General features: G+C 35.4%; 1 protein-coding gene across 10 annotated transcripts in view; it reads right to left on the bottom strand.

Annotated features, from left to right (window-relative positions):
• CLOCK (clock circadian regulator) overlaps positions 1–16,055 on the bottom strand; it is a 127,050-nt gene that overhangs the window by 44,882 nt on the left and 66,113 nt on the right. For all 10 annotated transcript variants that reach the window (XM_037034127.1, XM_037034132.1, XM_037034129.1 and 7 more), the window contains 3 exons: positions 14,757–14,848; positions 9,456–9,545; positions 1,031–1,151 (listed from right to left, as the gene is read on the bottom strand). In XM_037034127.1, coding sequence (XP_036890022.1) covers positions 1,031–1,151; positions 9,456–9,545; positions 14,757–14,848 — 303 coding nt within the window. The remainder of the gene's footprint in view (positions 1–1,030; positions 1,152–9,455; positions 9,546–14,756; positions 14,849–16,055) is intronic.

Here is a 16,055-nt window from a genome sequence, read left to right as displayed (position 1 = left end):
ATCTAGGAAAAATGTCTGATTATGCCACAATATTTACTTTGTAGTTCTCAAAGGCAGAAACTATTTTTGGCATTTGTATGACACTGCAGAAGTGCGTGGTACATAAAATATAACCAGTAAATGATTTTTTAATTATGAAAGCAAACAATTTTCTTTATTTAGTAATTCTATCCCTAGCTGGTGTGGCTCACTAAATTGAGCATTGGCCCATGAACCAAAAGGTCGCTGGTTTGATTCATGGTCAGGGCACATTTCTGGGTTGTGGGCTAGATCCCTGGTTGGGGGCACGCAAGAGGTGACCAGTCAATGTTTCTCTCCCTTTCTTTCTTGCTCCCTCCCCTTTCTCTATAAATAAATCAATAAAATCTTTTTTTTAAAGATTTTATTTATTTACCTTTAGAGGGGAAGGGAAGGAGAGAAGGAGAGAAATATCAATGTATGGTTGCCTCTCGTGCGTCCCCTGCTGGGGACTGGCCTGCAACCCAGGCATGTGCTCTGACTGGGAATCAAACCACAATCGTGTGGTTCACAGACCCGCGCTCAATCCACTGAGCTATACCAGCCAGGGCAAATCAATAAAATCTTTAAAAAAATAATTGTTAAAATACAGAAGGTCTTTCCCTCCAGTTTCAGTGTCCTACTGGTTGATTATAGTGAAAATGAGACCCATGTTTAATTTTTCTCTCATTACATAAAATATTTTATTTAAAAATATATTGCATAGTTCCATTTTTGTGTCAAAACAATTTTAGGGCCTAAATAGTATTAAAAAAGAGATGGGATTTCAATATACTCTAGAATTGATTTTAAAATACAGTAATAATTCCATATTATATATTTTTTAAATTTTAAAATGATCTAATAAGGTATATGGAATGATGCTACGTGTTAATTAATTAAACATGTCAGTTTGTCACAAAATCATAAAACAGTATAACATAGCATCACATAATCACAAAATATAACATAACCAAATATATATATATATATATATATATATATATTTGGTTGTCTCATAACAACTGCTTACATTTTAAATATTCCGGGGTTAATGAGTCACTTTCCAGCAGATGAGTAGAGAGTATTTTATAAACCTCTGAATGTTCGCCCTCTGGGATAAAATTAAATATACTTTGATCCACAAGATCAGACTGAAAAAAGAAATTCAAGAAAATAACTTTAGTGATTCAAGAGACATACATTTCAAAAGTATATCACTCTTAAAACATCAGATAAATATGCAATTAACTCCTGATTATTTGTGGAAACTGACAAACATGAGTTACAGAACACAACTCTAAAAACAAGAGAAAGCAGAAGACAGGTAGCATGACCTCCACGCCTCTGATACCATTGTCACCACGTCCTTGCTTAACAGGACCCAGAAGGTCTGATAAATGATACCCACAGGTGAGGTTCACCAGACTTGAATCTTTAAATATAACAGGACTAATAAGAAAGTTGATTAGAAAAATCTTTGGCTATGAGACACAGCCTTACGAAATATCCGCATGTCTGGTACTTTATGGTGATACATACTACAGCAATGGACCAAAGGACTAGCCACAGACTAAGCAAAGAGGAGATCTGACTTTGGTGTCATTTTAATATTCCGGGGTTACAGAACACAACTGTCTGTGTCAGTTTATTTCGTTACAGAACACAACTGTCAAACAGTTTATTTCGTGTCCAGCCATTTTTATCCTATATCCCACTGTTAAAAAGCCCTGCCCTTAGCTACCCTTCCCCCAAAATGCAAGCAATATGTCAAACATAATCACTGCTCAAATATGGCTTTAGTTATGATTCATTAATCAACTGTAATTTGACAAACAGGGTACCTACAATATGCCATGGCTGTGGAATCAAAGATCAGTATGACAGTTCCTATCCTAAGAACCACTGACAACAAAACAAATCACTGACCTCACATTTACTGTCAAATCCAGTGTATTCTATTTGTTTTTTCTAAATTTTTAAGCTGCTCTGTGGAATCCTGGGGATACTGAAATGGCACCTCAAGGACTGTGTGTTGAGGTATGGGGGGAGGGCAGGAGAAATGAAAAGGAGCTGTGAAGGTAGGGCTAAGGGTCTTTCCCCTTATATTCACAAAAACAGTTCCATTTTTACTTTGTTTATATTTTAAACATTGTAAAGCCTTCTTTGAAGAAACAGCTTCATAGCTTTAAAAACCCCTCAGAAGACAACAACAAGACAACAACAAGAGAGCCATTTGGGAGACGGTATGGGGGAAGTGGGAAAAGTGTTTTTCTCTACAAGCCACACATGACACTCCTTTTCTCTAGCCCTCAAAGTCCACCCCATGAAACTAAACAGCCTTCCCCTCTTTCTCCACATATTTGCATCCTCCAACTTTCAAAGATCCAGTTAAAATTAATTACTTCAAAAAATATCCTTAACACCATAATCCACATTATAAATAATAAAATTCCTTCAGTAGTTATTACTTCTATCTTTCATTTCCCAATAAAAATATCTGTCAAATGTATTTCAATACCTATATTCTAGTGCCCATAGGTAAAATTAAAGGACCTATCTTATATATCTTTATCTCCCTCCCTTCAAATCAAGGCACATTAACACTATGCATTGCATATAACAGTTACTAGTATGATAAATGATTCTAGATTAGGGAGTTATTTGGTGAAGGCTTATTGGAGAAACCAAACTAAAAATACACCTGTTTTTAACAAGAATATTTTTTCTCAAAGTCTGAAAAGCCTCTAGAAGTTATATATACACTGAAAATTCAGGCATGTGTAACAAAACTGATGGAAATCTGCCTTTTATTGACAAAATAAAATAGAGGCATATGATATTAATGTACATTAAAAGTTTTAACAAAAAGAGAATCAAAATCCCTTGCTTTTCCAGCTTTAAATTTATAAGTGTTTCATATTCATAGAAAAAAGAATATGGAGACTTTTGGCCAAGATGGAGGCATAGGTAGATATGCTTTGCCTCCTCGCACAACCAAAAGAAGGACAACAACAAATATAAAAACAAAAAATAATCAGAACTGCCAGAAAATCAAGCTGCATGGAAGTCCACCAACCAAGGAGTTAAAGAAGAAACAGTCACCCAGACTGGTAGGAGGGGTGGAGATGGGCAGCTGGGGTGGAGAGGATTCATGGCAGGGTGATGGCTAGAGGACTGGGGCAAGCGAAGTGGAAGCTGGTGGACCAGACAGTTCCACATTTGCATGCAGATAAACTAGGAGGAATAACTGGGAAGCAAGACAGACCACACAACCCAAAGTTCCAGTGCAGGGAAAAAAAGCCTCAAAACCTCTGAATGAAAAACCCTGTGGGGGCTGCAGCAGCGGAGAAACTCCCAGGAGAGTTTGTTAGAGACACCCACAAGGTCCTAGAACGTACACAAACCCACCCACCCAGGGAATCAGCACCAGAAGGGTCCAATTTGCTTGTGGGTAGCAGAAGAAGTAACTGAAAGCCAGCCAAGCACCTAGCAAGCAGCATTGTTCCCCCTTAGACCACTCCCCAACATACAGTGCCACTATGAAGGGAAGTGGGTTGCCCCGCCCTGGTAAATACCTAAGCCTCTGCCCCTTACTACATAATAGGCACACCAAGATTAAAAAAACACCGTCCAAATGAAAGAACAACGCAAATGAAAGAACAGATCAAAGCTCCAGAAAAAATTAAACAATGAAGAGATAGTCAACCTATGAGATGCAGAGCTCAAAACACTGGTAATCAGGATGCTTACAGAAATGGTTCAGTATGGTCACAAAATGGAGAGAAAAGTGAAGGCTATGGAAAGTGAAATAAAGAAAAATGTACAGGAAGCAACACTGACGGGAAAACCAGGACTCAAATCAATGGTTTGCACCAGAAGGAAGAAATAAATATTCAACCAGAACAGAATAAAGAAACAAGAATTCAAAAAAAAAGGGGGGGGGGAGAGGCTTAGGAACCTCTGGGACAACTTTAAATGTTCCAACATCCAAATCATAGGTGTGCCAGAAAGAAAAAAAAAAGAGCAAGAAATTGAAAACTTATTTTAAAAAATGATGAAGGAGAACTTCCCTACTCTGGCAAAAGAAATAGACTTCCAGGAAGTCCAGGAAGCTCAAGTCCCAAAGAAGCTGGACTCATGGAAGTACACACCAAGACATCATAATCACATTAGACAAGATTAAAGATAAGGGGAGAATCTTAAAAGTGGCAAGAGAAAAGGAGACACTTACAAAGGAGTTCCCATAAGACTATTAGCTGATTTCTCAAAAGAAACTTTGCAGGCAAGAGGCTGGAAAGAAGTATTTCAAGTCATGAAAGGCAAGGGCCTATATCCAAGATTGCTTTACCCAGCAGAGCTATCATTTAGAATGGAAGGGCAGATAAAGTGCTTCCCAGATAAGGTCAAGGTAAAGGAGTTCATCATTACCAAGTCCTTATTATATGAAACATTGAAGGGATTTATCTAAGAAAAAGATCAAAACTATGAACAGTAAAATGACAACTCACACCTATCAACAACTGAACCTAAAAAAACAAAAACAAAAACAAACTAAGCAAACAACTTGAAGAGGAACATTCACAGAACTGAAGATCACATGGAGGATTATCAGCAGGGAAGGGGAGAGGGGAAACGGGGGGAAAGGGTACAGGGTATAAGAAGCATAAATGGTAGGTATAGCATAGACAGGGGAGATTAAGAATAGTATGGGAAATGGAGAAACCAAGGAACTATGTGTATGACCCACGGACATGAGCTAAGGTGAAGGAACGCTGATGGGAGAGGGGTACAGGACAGAGGGGAATAAAAAGGAGAAAAAATGGGACAACTGTAACAGCATAAGCAACAAAATATATTCAAAAAGTAAAAAAAACAGTATGAATGGTCAGCACAGAGTGGTAGGATCACTAGCACTGCTTTCCCACCATTCTACTTGCCCTGAAAACTTTTATTGCAAGGGTGTCAAGCTTTTTTTCACCAGTGGCCAAATTAACCTCACAGCTGCCTTCAAAGGGCCGAAATAATTTTAAGACTGTAGAAATGTAACTACTCCTCAACTGTTAAGGAGCTGAAATTACATTCAGCTCTCTGAAGGCGCCCAGGAGGTTGATGTGGCCCCCAGTGAAAATGAGTTTGACACGCCTCGCTTTATTGTCCGAAGCACCAGAGTTAGCAGGCAACTAGTTAATTAACTAATGTGTTAAATTTCCCATTAACCACTATATTAAAATCTCTAAATGAAAATCTCTGAATGAAGCTAATCTCTAATCTCTAAATTAAATTAAATCTCTAAATGAAGCTAATCATACTTGATATTGCCCCAAAATACAATTCAAAGGAAAGAAAAAAAGCCAACTACCTTGATCCTTTTATCTCCTTCAATCATTTTCATGAAGAAATGAAACTCCTGCTGACTCATTTATATAACATAAATCAATAGCCTGTTCTTCCTACATTTGGTTAATATGATTGTTTTATGGAAATTATGAACTCTTACCAATTATCTTTCCCTCAGGTAGACAGACTACTAACAGTTAAATAACAGCTGTCCAGAGCTGCTGCTCAGAAAGGACTGAAAACTCAGAAAAAAAGCTAAGGGTACACTGAACATAACATGTCTTTAAACAACTGCATTTTTTATGTACAAATGTGAAACATTCTGGTCTTATCAAATAAGCTTTCATAATTATACAGCTATTCAAAAAATTCTATCCTGTATTTCTACATACTTAAGATAAAGATTGTACTGACTTTCTTAAAAAACATTTGTGTTTATATTTCTAAACTATCAAGTTAAGAGGAGTAGAAAAGGCTCACCCAGTTTCTTAATAGTGGCCCTTTTAGTTCTGGACTCCGTTAAACATAATGTGGTTCATCATCTTCCCTATATTACTTGGTTATACATTTAATATATTCTTTCTGAGTAATACACCTAAGCAAGCGTGAGGAAATCAATCTTTACACCTGTAAAACTTTATAAATATTAAGCTTGCAATATAAGGAAGACACCAACTTTGTGCCTTGAAAGCTCCACAAAAATGTTGCACAGTTAACTCCAGTTTCTCTAGGTTTCATGTTTCTTGCTGAAAACATACATGGGGTAGGCTAAGGATGTCTAAAATCATTTTAGGCACCAAGACAGCATGACTTAGTCATACAAAGCCAGATCAGGAGAAAAAAAAATCTGTAAGTTTCCTTTCCAATCACAAAATGAATAAACCATTTATGCCCAATTACCAGCCACAAACAGGTTAAATATGTCTGATTTACTAAGTATGAAGTGACAAAGTTAAGAAAACATTTTATTTTGCAGGCCTTAAATTATCAGTCTTGCAATGTTATAATCAGATTTAAAGTTTAAACTATAATTTGAAGTCCTATTGACCACTGATTAAGATGGCAAGTTTTAATTTCTCAACAAAACTGAATTATAAACACTAAAGCCTAACTTAGGGATTTGCTAATGTTTTGCTCCTTCTTGCAACAGTCAAAATTTTATTTTAAACAATACATGTGTATACTAAAACACAAAGAAAGGGACAGCGTTGTGTTAAAGCCTTTGTTTAGCATCTACTACAATTTAATTATTGACAATCCCCAAAGAGAAAATCACATTATTTTTTCCCTTACATTTCATCCTAAATATTCTTCTCAAAAAGCACTTGTTTCCTATCCCCGCACCCCCTGCCAAAACACTGTGTTTACATTTTTAAGCCATCAAGTAATATACAATTCAGCAAGGTCAGTGATATGAAAGAAAGGGGAAGGGAAGAAGAGAGGGAGAGAAATATCCACAGTAACCGGTGAGCAGAAAAAACTGTATCAATAACGGATCCTATTAACTTTGTATGGAGTGAAACGGGTCTACAGGAGCAGCAGCAATCTCCTCCGCCCAAAAATGCACCTGCCAGTCTACATGCTTTGGCTAATACAAACAATTAAAAAGATCCAGGCAATGTTAGTCTCCCATCCACGTACTAACCAGGCCCGATCCTGCTTAGCTTCTGAGATCAGACGAGATCGGGCACGTTCAGGGTGGTATGGCCGTAGACCAGGTAATGTTAGTAACAGAGAAAACTGGGTGGGTCATATGGGAACTCTCTGTACTATTTTCTTAATTTTTCTGTAATCTAAAAACAATTCTAAAAAGTTTTTTTTTAATCCAGGAAGAAATGGAAAGGTGAAAAGGATTTTCATTGAGTCGGAGAACGTTAATGATCAAATGCTTAGATCCCAACTAGATCTCTCACATGTTATCTATAGCAAAAATCAATTAAACTCTACCTCACCAAAGATTCAACACCAGTGTGCCATTAGAAGGGAATTTGTTTAAAGCAGCCACATCGAATAGCCTATTCATTTTTATACATTCAATAAAAAATTATTGAATGCCTCCCTGAGAAACTAACTAGCCTATGCAGATACAGAGATAAAACCCCTGCATTTAAGAAGCATACACCTACCAAATTTATCCTAATAAACAGAAAATTACAATTCACTGTGTTATGATGGCAGGGTGTATAAAGTAATGTAGGAAACAAAGGGGAAAGACATCTAATTCAGAATGAAGTTCAAGGAAAGTGCCTAAGAAGCAGGCTTTTACAATGTGACCTATAAAAGATGCTCTGATTATGACTAAATTTAAAAAAATAATTAAAAAGAGTACATAGTTTCTATAAATACATAATGAAAAGAAAATCTACACAATTATATATGGTGAAAAAGCATATTATTATACCTTTATTTAAATTACTTAAACTTATTTTAATCATATATTAATCCTACAGTGGGTTTCTTTTCCTAGCTTTTTTCACTATATAATTTTTTCAAAAACAGTTGCCCAGAATATTCAGTCAATCAATCTGTCCTTTTCTCTGCCCATACTAGTTTACTTATGTATTCTGTAATCTCAGCGTCTACACTCAATTTTTAGATGCTGGGCTAATCGCCTTCTATTTGAGTTTACTGTTAAAGAAGCCCCTAGAGAAGCAGTAAAGCCAAGTCATTTTCTGTGTGAGCCAAAGAAATCAACAAATTACTTACTGCCTGGCTTTCCATAAAAAACTTACCCTCTTAGAATCTGATCTTTTATATATAGCATCCATTTTTTTTAAGATTTTATTTATTTATATATCTTTAGAGGGGAAGGAGAGAGGGAGAGAAACATCAATGTATGGTTGCCTTTTGTGCGTCCCCTGCTGGTAGTTAGCCTGCAAGGAACCAGCCTGCAACCCAGGCATGTGCCCTGACTGGGAATCGAACCGCGATCGTCTGGTTCGCAGGCCCGCGCTCAATCCACTGAGCTACGCCAGCCAGGGCAGCATCCATTTTTTTAAGATTTTATTTATTCATCTTTTAGAGGGGAAGGGAAGAAGAGAGGGAGAGAAATATCAATGTATGGTTGCCTCTGGTGTGTTCCCTGCCAGGAACTGGCCTGCAATGCAGGCATGTGCCCTGACTGGGAATCGAACCCGCGATCATCTGGTTTGCAGGCCCGCACTCAATCCACTGAGCTATACCAGCCAGGGCGCATCCATTCTTTATATAAATTATGAAGTGGCAAAGTGAGCAGAGGGAGGAAGATAGTGCTTTTCAAAATCACTTGAAAGAGACCTTTACAAAACAGGTATTTTGTATTGTTATAAATTGTCAAGAGACAGACACTCTAAGTGTAATTTATAAGTAAGTAACTTTAGAATATTTATACCGCAAGTCCTTTCTTAGATAAGATCACATATCAAATTTCAAAAAATAATTTAAAAGATTACTTTTTAATTCTGAAAAATAAATAATTAAAAAGATAAAAACTTCACATTCATGAAAACCATCAACTGCATCAGAGCACCCAACAGTGTCTAGCAGAGAGGTGATGCTCAATAAATATATGCTGAGTAGAACAACAAACACATAATTCTAATATTAACCTTCTTTATCAAAATTACACAATTAAATTAGTTTCTAATTTTGTACCTTTAAGGTCGTATTGATAAACTGAACATGGCCATTATAGCATTATCAATCCAAGCCACATAGCACAAAAGTTCTGTACCTATTATTTTTAATGTGTTCTTCTAGGTCATTTTTTGTAGAAAATTTTTTAGAGTTCCTCAAGCTGCAACAAGTACATCAGTAGAAATTTAGTTATTCCCAAGATATTCTCAGTAATTTAGCAACATCTTCACCAGCCTAACTAACAACACTGAAAACTCTGCATTAGAAAAGAGAGGGCAGGACGAACAGAGGTTAGATAAAACCATTGTTGAATAATTGCTACAGATTATAGGCTCATGACTGAACTGAGAAATCACAGCCATGTCAAAACAAGGACATATTTTGAGCTCTCCTCCTCACTCTGCTTATTGTTCAACACTGTTCTAGAGGTACATTTCCCAGTGCTTTACAACGTTTATAATAGGCACCAAGTAAGAAAGAGATCACAGGATTTTTATACTTACTGGTAAATGTTCAAGTAATGAAGTTACACTCTCAGACACATATATTATGCTTCCATCTGTCATGATTGCTAAAAAAAAACCATCAAGAGCCTGAAATTAAACATAATGGTCAGTTAAATGAAAGAAAAATGTTTCATAGCACAGATAAAAATCTAACTTACTAAAAGTGTAATGTGGAAATTTCCAGAGCATTATCAAAATTCTAGCTTTTCCCCTTTACAATTCCATAGTATAGTATGTATCTTTGTGCATCTGAAAATGCTTCTGGAAGGAGAAAACCACTGTATGGCCATCAATTGAACAGTTGCTTTCTAAAAAATAGGCTTAGTGTTCTACCTTTATCATTCACATATTATATGAAGATGAACTTATATGAAGATGCTAATATCTCTGAAGCACATACATCATCAATAATACATCTTTGGGACACAAAAAAACACCTTATCTCCTTTTATATATATCAACAGAGAGTGTATGGAATAAAGTAAAGGAATAAAGTGAAATGGAATCCAGCTGAAAAGTAGGCTGAGGTCAGATCATGAAAAACCTTGGAGTGCCAGGTTAAGATATAACTAGTCTGGAAGTAGAGTGCAAAATGGACTTAGCAGGAAAAAAATAAGTTAGGAAAATCTCAGTGGCTTTTGGAATAGTTGGAAGTTAATGAGCATCTAAGTGAAATTAGGAGTGTTAAGAATAGAGAAGAAAGGACTTGGGCAAACACTGAGAAATGTGAAGTTACAGTTCAGCAGAGAAGCCAGTGCAGGGGATACAATACTTAATAATAAAGAGATCCTGTACTTTATATATTATAAATCTTTTTTCATTTGAGAATCTTAGGCAAAAAAGTGACAGCTGAAGAAGTAAGATCTGCAGAGCTGCATGCCAAATTCTCAGAACTACCTACATGTGGGGATGAGGAGGACAAGAACCAGAGAAAATGACAGAGAAGACAGAATACATTGCCGGAGAGGAAGTCACAAGAGGATGTGATAATGGGAATGAGGAGGAAGAGGTTTGGTTCAGCGTAAAACCAGATCAAATAGGATAAGAAATGAGAAAATGAGAAATGATTCAAAAGATATGTCAACAGGAAAATTACATTACAATGAATTTAGAGATGAGTGGATGACCAGAGGGCATTTATAAACTACTCTATCAGAACTTTAGAAGGGAAGAAAGGAGAGATGAAAATTTTAAGGGAACTAAATATCAAGGGAAAATCATTTTTTAAAAAAGGTAACTGAAGTATATTTGTAGGCTGAGGAAAAGGAAAATCCAGTTGGGAAGATGCTGAAGATATACAGCAGAAAAGATAGCAAGAGGAGTTCCTCTTCTATCAAAACAGTTATCACACTATACTTAGATTTCTTATTTAATTACAGGGCTCTCTCATAGGACAGCAATCTCTGTCCTAAGAGAATAAATCTCTGGTAAGAACCAGATTTATTCTCTTGAATATTATATCTGTAGCATCTAGCATATGTGTAGCACACAGTAGATAAAAAATACTTGTATATAATTCATGGAGCTGAGAGTTAAAGCAACCTCCATTTCTAAGTAATTGTTGACATATATGTTTAATGTATGGAAAAACGCAGCCCCATCTCCCTTTCTATTGGGGGAGAGATTTAGATATTACAATGAACTCATTTTGAGTAGATGACTACCTTCTAAAATGGTTCAGACAAACCCATTCTTAGTCAATGCAAAAGGGAATAAAAAACCTTGTAATTTATGCAAATTCATGAAATTATTTTTACAAAAACAACTGGTATAAACATGCCAGTTTTAAGTTAATAAATAAAAGGGTCAAAATAACATCATTAAGAACTAGCCTTTCTCATGTAAAGCTACATTATATCATCTTTGAGAGCAAATTAGTATTTACTATGATGATCTGTATTTGCTCTTAGGATACATGCTAAAAATCAGGGTGCCAGCCCTCTTGGGTAAAGAGAATGAATTGAAATCAGAACTCTTAATGACTTAATCCCACTCCTAGGACTCAGCCTGCCTTTTCCTATTTCAAAGCAGGCAAAGATTCACCAAAACCTTCACCAGTAGGTTACCAAATTCTTAATACAAAGATGGAACCAGGGCCCAAACTTCTTTTGAGTGGAGGGATGTCATTTCCCAAGCAAGTAGGTGGATACACAAAAAACTAAAGGGGCCCTGAAGATGGATGGCCTTGACAAGGAAGATCAGAGAGACACGGAAGAGGAAGCACGCCAGACAAGGACATCCTCATCCTCAGACTGAAGACTGTGAAGCTTATCCCTCCTCTTCCACATTGTATGATATAAGGTAAAGGCTCGTTAGTTCAAACTTGTCTTCCTATTGATATCCACCTGACCCACAATAAAAGGACTATGTAAGCCTTCTTTGTTAGTGAGTGTTTAATCTGGGGAAAACTGAAATGGAAGTCCCAGGGAAGGGAACAGAAGTTCCTTGCGGATCTATAGCTCAAATGAAGTTGACAAGGCACTAGCCCTTCACTTGTGCATGACCAGAGAGAGCTGCTAGCTTCCAAGGGAAAGAACAACACACTAAGAGATGACTTCACATAAAGACGACTTTCAGAGGTCAAGCTAAATTGCCCTGATTTTCTTGGCTACTCTCTACCTCCCCTCTAAGGATTGCAAAGAATATTCCTTGCAACAGAATAAAGAGAGGGAGAGACAGATACCAATGGAGAAATGGAAGAAGAAACAGCCAACACATAAGTTATAAGTGAATTTGAAGATCTCAGTCCTAGTTCTTCCACTAAACTAGCCATCTGACCCTGGACTCGCTGCAGATTCTCCAAACCTCATCCATAAAATGAAGAGGTGGAGGTGAATAATCTATCTTCTACTAGCAGCTCTAACATTCCAAGATCAAAATACAGCCTACATCTAAAATTCTGCTGAAAATGGTTCTCTACATTGTCTACCTATAATCTGATACATGTGACTAGCCAACAGTAACACATCTAGGTTAGTTGGACCCACAATGCAACATATATACATATTTATGTACAGTCTTTAATCCTAGCATATTAATGTTAGAATACATATTTACCTAATAGTTATAAATGCTCACTAAAAATCAAAAATATGCTCGACATATTAAAAAAAATTAATTAACATTTCTCAGGAATACAATACTAAAAGCTGTGAGAAAAATTATGAAACAAAAAATTTAAATGTTTAAATTTTCTGTTGCATTTTATAAATATTATTTTTTAAAATATTAAATATGTACTATATGTGTTTTAACATTAATAAAGATCCAACCATTGTAAACAAAATTAAATACAATGCTTTTCTGTTTAGCTTATTAGTAAACTGGTAATTTACCTTCATTAATGTTAATATGAATATAAATAGTATACAATTTTATGAATTATAAGAAATTTTATACCAATGAAGCAGGATAAGTAGTTAATGATTACCATATATCTTAATAAACAACTTTATTAAAAACATAATAATAAAATTAGAGTAATTAACTGAGTTATTTATTTCCTTTGTTGTAGACATCAGCTGTGTGCACCCATTCATAAACACACTACTTATTACCTAAAGACATAATTTTGGACAATGTCAAACTACTTTTTAGAAAAATATTTGACTAACAAAATCAGAAACTATTTTCTGGTTTATAACCGACTAATTTAAAGAGCTAACTGCAGGTCACTCTGCTACAAGTTCTGTGCCATGGCTAGCTTTCACTGAAAAGAAGTTTCACAGGGGCTGAGGCCATGGGGTCAGAGAGGCTAGTCTACTGCAAAAAGTCCCCGCCGACCTACTCACTAAGTGTCCGTTTGGACAAGTTTCATAATCTCTTTGGTCTTCAATTTCCTCATTTGGCAGTAAGAAAGGGATACTAATAGGTCTACTTCATAAGATTATTGTGAGGATTCACTGAGTTAACATGTGAAAAGTGATCAGGTATACTGCAGATTTTAAGTATGGGCTGAAATATATGCAGTATATTTATATTCTAACAAATTACCATGTTAACATTTCTGCTGAATATATGTAGACTCAATCTATCAATTAACTGTTCCATCCAAAGTATGAACAGAAAACTAACTCAATTTGCAAAATACTCTAGGTTGCTTCAGACTTTAGTTACTATACAAAGACACTTGAGACACAGCCATTACATATACAGGATTGGACAAAAGTAGGTTTACAGTTGTTCATATAGAAAATAATTAAATAATAATACAAAATACATTGTTTCACATACTCATAACTGTAAACCTACTTTTGCCCCTCCCTATGCATACATGACACAGATAAATGCTTAAAGTATAGAACAGACCCAAACCAGCAGGACAAAAGATGTAAATTATTTAATGTCTACAACCCCACCTCAATTGCTTTCCTCTACTCTATGTTTTGTTATATATCTATTTTTCTTGTCCTTAACCATTACTGCCAAAGTATACTGCCCCTGTTTCCTATGTATTATAAGTTTTCATGGAAATTAGACACTGAACTCTGTGTACTTTGTGTGTGTAGGAAACAATTAAAAAGTAGAAAAGTAAGACTGATAGGTATGAGTGACTCAAAATCTTTGTAGATTTTATAATTATTGTATGAAGTTTTACAATTACAAGCAAATATGCTCTGAATTGTTTACAAAAACAAATTTGTCACAAAGAACATTTACTTGTTTCCTTTTAAAAGTTTCTTCTTGAATTGAGTTGCCTTTTGAGGTTGCAGGTTTAATCCCCATCAGGGCGCATATAAGAATCAACCAATGAATGCATAAATACAAGTAGAACAAAAAATTGATGTTTCTCTCTCTAAAAATCAATAAAAAATTTTAAAAAGAGTTGCCTTTCAAGGTATATTTAATTTGTCTTCCATTTTCAAAATACTTCATTTATTATCATTTTATACATTGTTTCTAGGTAAATTTTAATTTGTTAAAAAAGTACTACTATCAAGTGGGATGCATTTTATAACATTTAGTGTGGGATGAATAACATGTATTATTCTTCATTTGAATGTTGATAATGTGGCCTCAGGTTGAGAATTTGGTAGCTATAGTTTTCTGACTTTTATTAAGCTTCTCAAAAATTCAGATAATAATGAAAATATAAAAATTTGGCACTACTTCATCAGATAGTACTGTTTGCTTATAATGCTTGTACTGATTAATTTTAAGATACAGCTTACTAATTTACATTGAATTAAAACTTTATGACATTAAATTAATACTGTTAAAACTACATTAAAATTAGTTACCCCTGTGATTAATTTTTTGAGGAAAATAAAACTTTTCAAAAATTAAATCTGGACATACCTCTAACATTAACTGTGTAAACTCTTCATTACTAAGGAATGTAGGTTTCCAGTCCTGTCGAATTTCACTAGCATCTGACTGTGCAGTGATTTCTGTAAACAGATTATTAACACATTAGTGGCATACTCCAACTATGGGGTAGGTGGCTGTGGCAGTACAAAAGTCCTGCAAGTTCCCTTCTCTCTCCCCACTCTGATTTAAGATGAGAACCATAGGCAACGACATTTATTGCTCTAGGTAGGTATCAGGAGGTCAAAGTTTTGGTATTATGAAATATCTGAACTAGTATGGCAAGTTAACTCCTTGGATTTGGTCTCCTGGAAATACCAGTCTCTGGTTTTTCTCTGGGAAGCTGTGATAGCCTGTGTTGCTGAAAGGCCTAAGCCTGCTTCCTGCTTGACATAATGACCAAACAAGATCCAGAATAAGCAGAGAGATGAAGCATTAGCAATATATTCTCTTTCCTCTTCCTTTCCTTGCCATTTAAATGGTAGCACCTAGGGTAGATACAAGGGCATGAGCCTGTAGGAAAAAAGCCAAGGAGATAAGTCTGCTCTTGACAAAGAGGACTTTCAGACTACCTCCTGCCAAGCAGAAAGATTCCTCCCAGTGAGGCCCTCTAGTCTTAATTAATCAAGAAGACTAAATTAAGATTTGGGGCAAAAACTTCATAATAATAATCTCAAAATAATTTCACTTAGTATCTCCTTACATGTTTTGTTAGTGGTAAGAAGCTGGTCAAAAATTTGGAGATCCCTGGATTGGGACAATATTTTAACAACATTATTAGTTTATTTTGCAACATACTAGTTATTAATGGATTTAGCTATGACAAAGCTATTCATAAATGATGAAAGCATGAACTATTTCAGGAACAAATGGTTTCCATTTTTAAATGCAGACAAATTAAAAAACAACAGGCAAAATAAAAATCTATGTCATGAATTTGACCCTACAAAATATGTACTACATTGCAGTGAAAAGTATGAACTATATTGTTCAGACTTTTCTATGACCAGATATATAAATATAGCATATTAAACTATTGCTCAAAATCTGCCATATTAAAAATGCCTGTACTAGAATATGAAGAATAGCTAAAAAGTCTAGCTACGCATTCTGTGGAATATAGTCAATACTTTGTGAAATTCATATCAATTATAAACATTCAGGAAAAAAGTTAAATCCACAAGCAAATCCCATCAAGTTTAGTTGAGCACAGGTTTATTTTATAGTAATAATTTCCTTTCAGTTTCAGGTAAATTTTATTTTTGTGAGAATTTTATAGCCACTTTTGGG

The sequence above is a fragment of the Sturnira hondurensis genome, unplaced genomic scaffold, assembly GCF_014824575.4.
Source record: "Sturnira hondurensis isolate 20B ecotype Veracruz unplaced genomic scaffold, ASM1482457v3 Scaffold0022017, whole genome shotgun sequence".
NCBI lineage: Eukaryota > Metazoa > Chordata > Mammalia > Chiroptera > Phyllostomidae > Sturnira > Sturnira hondurensis.
Note: the sequence above shows the minus strand (reverse complement) of the source record. Positions and strands in the feature narration are given on the sequence as shown.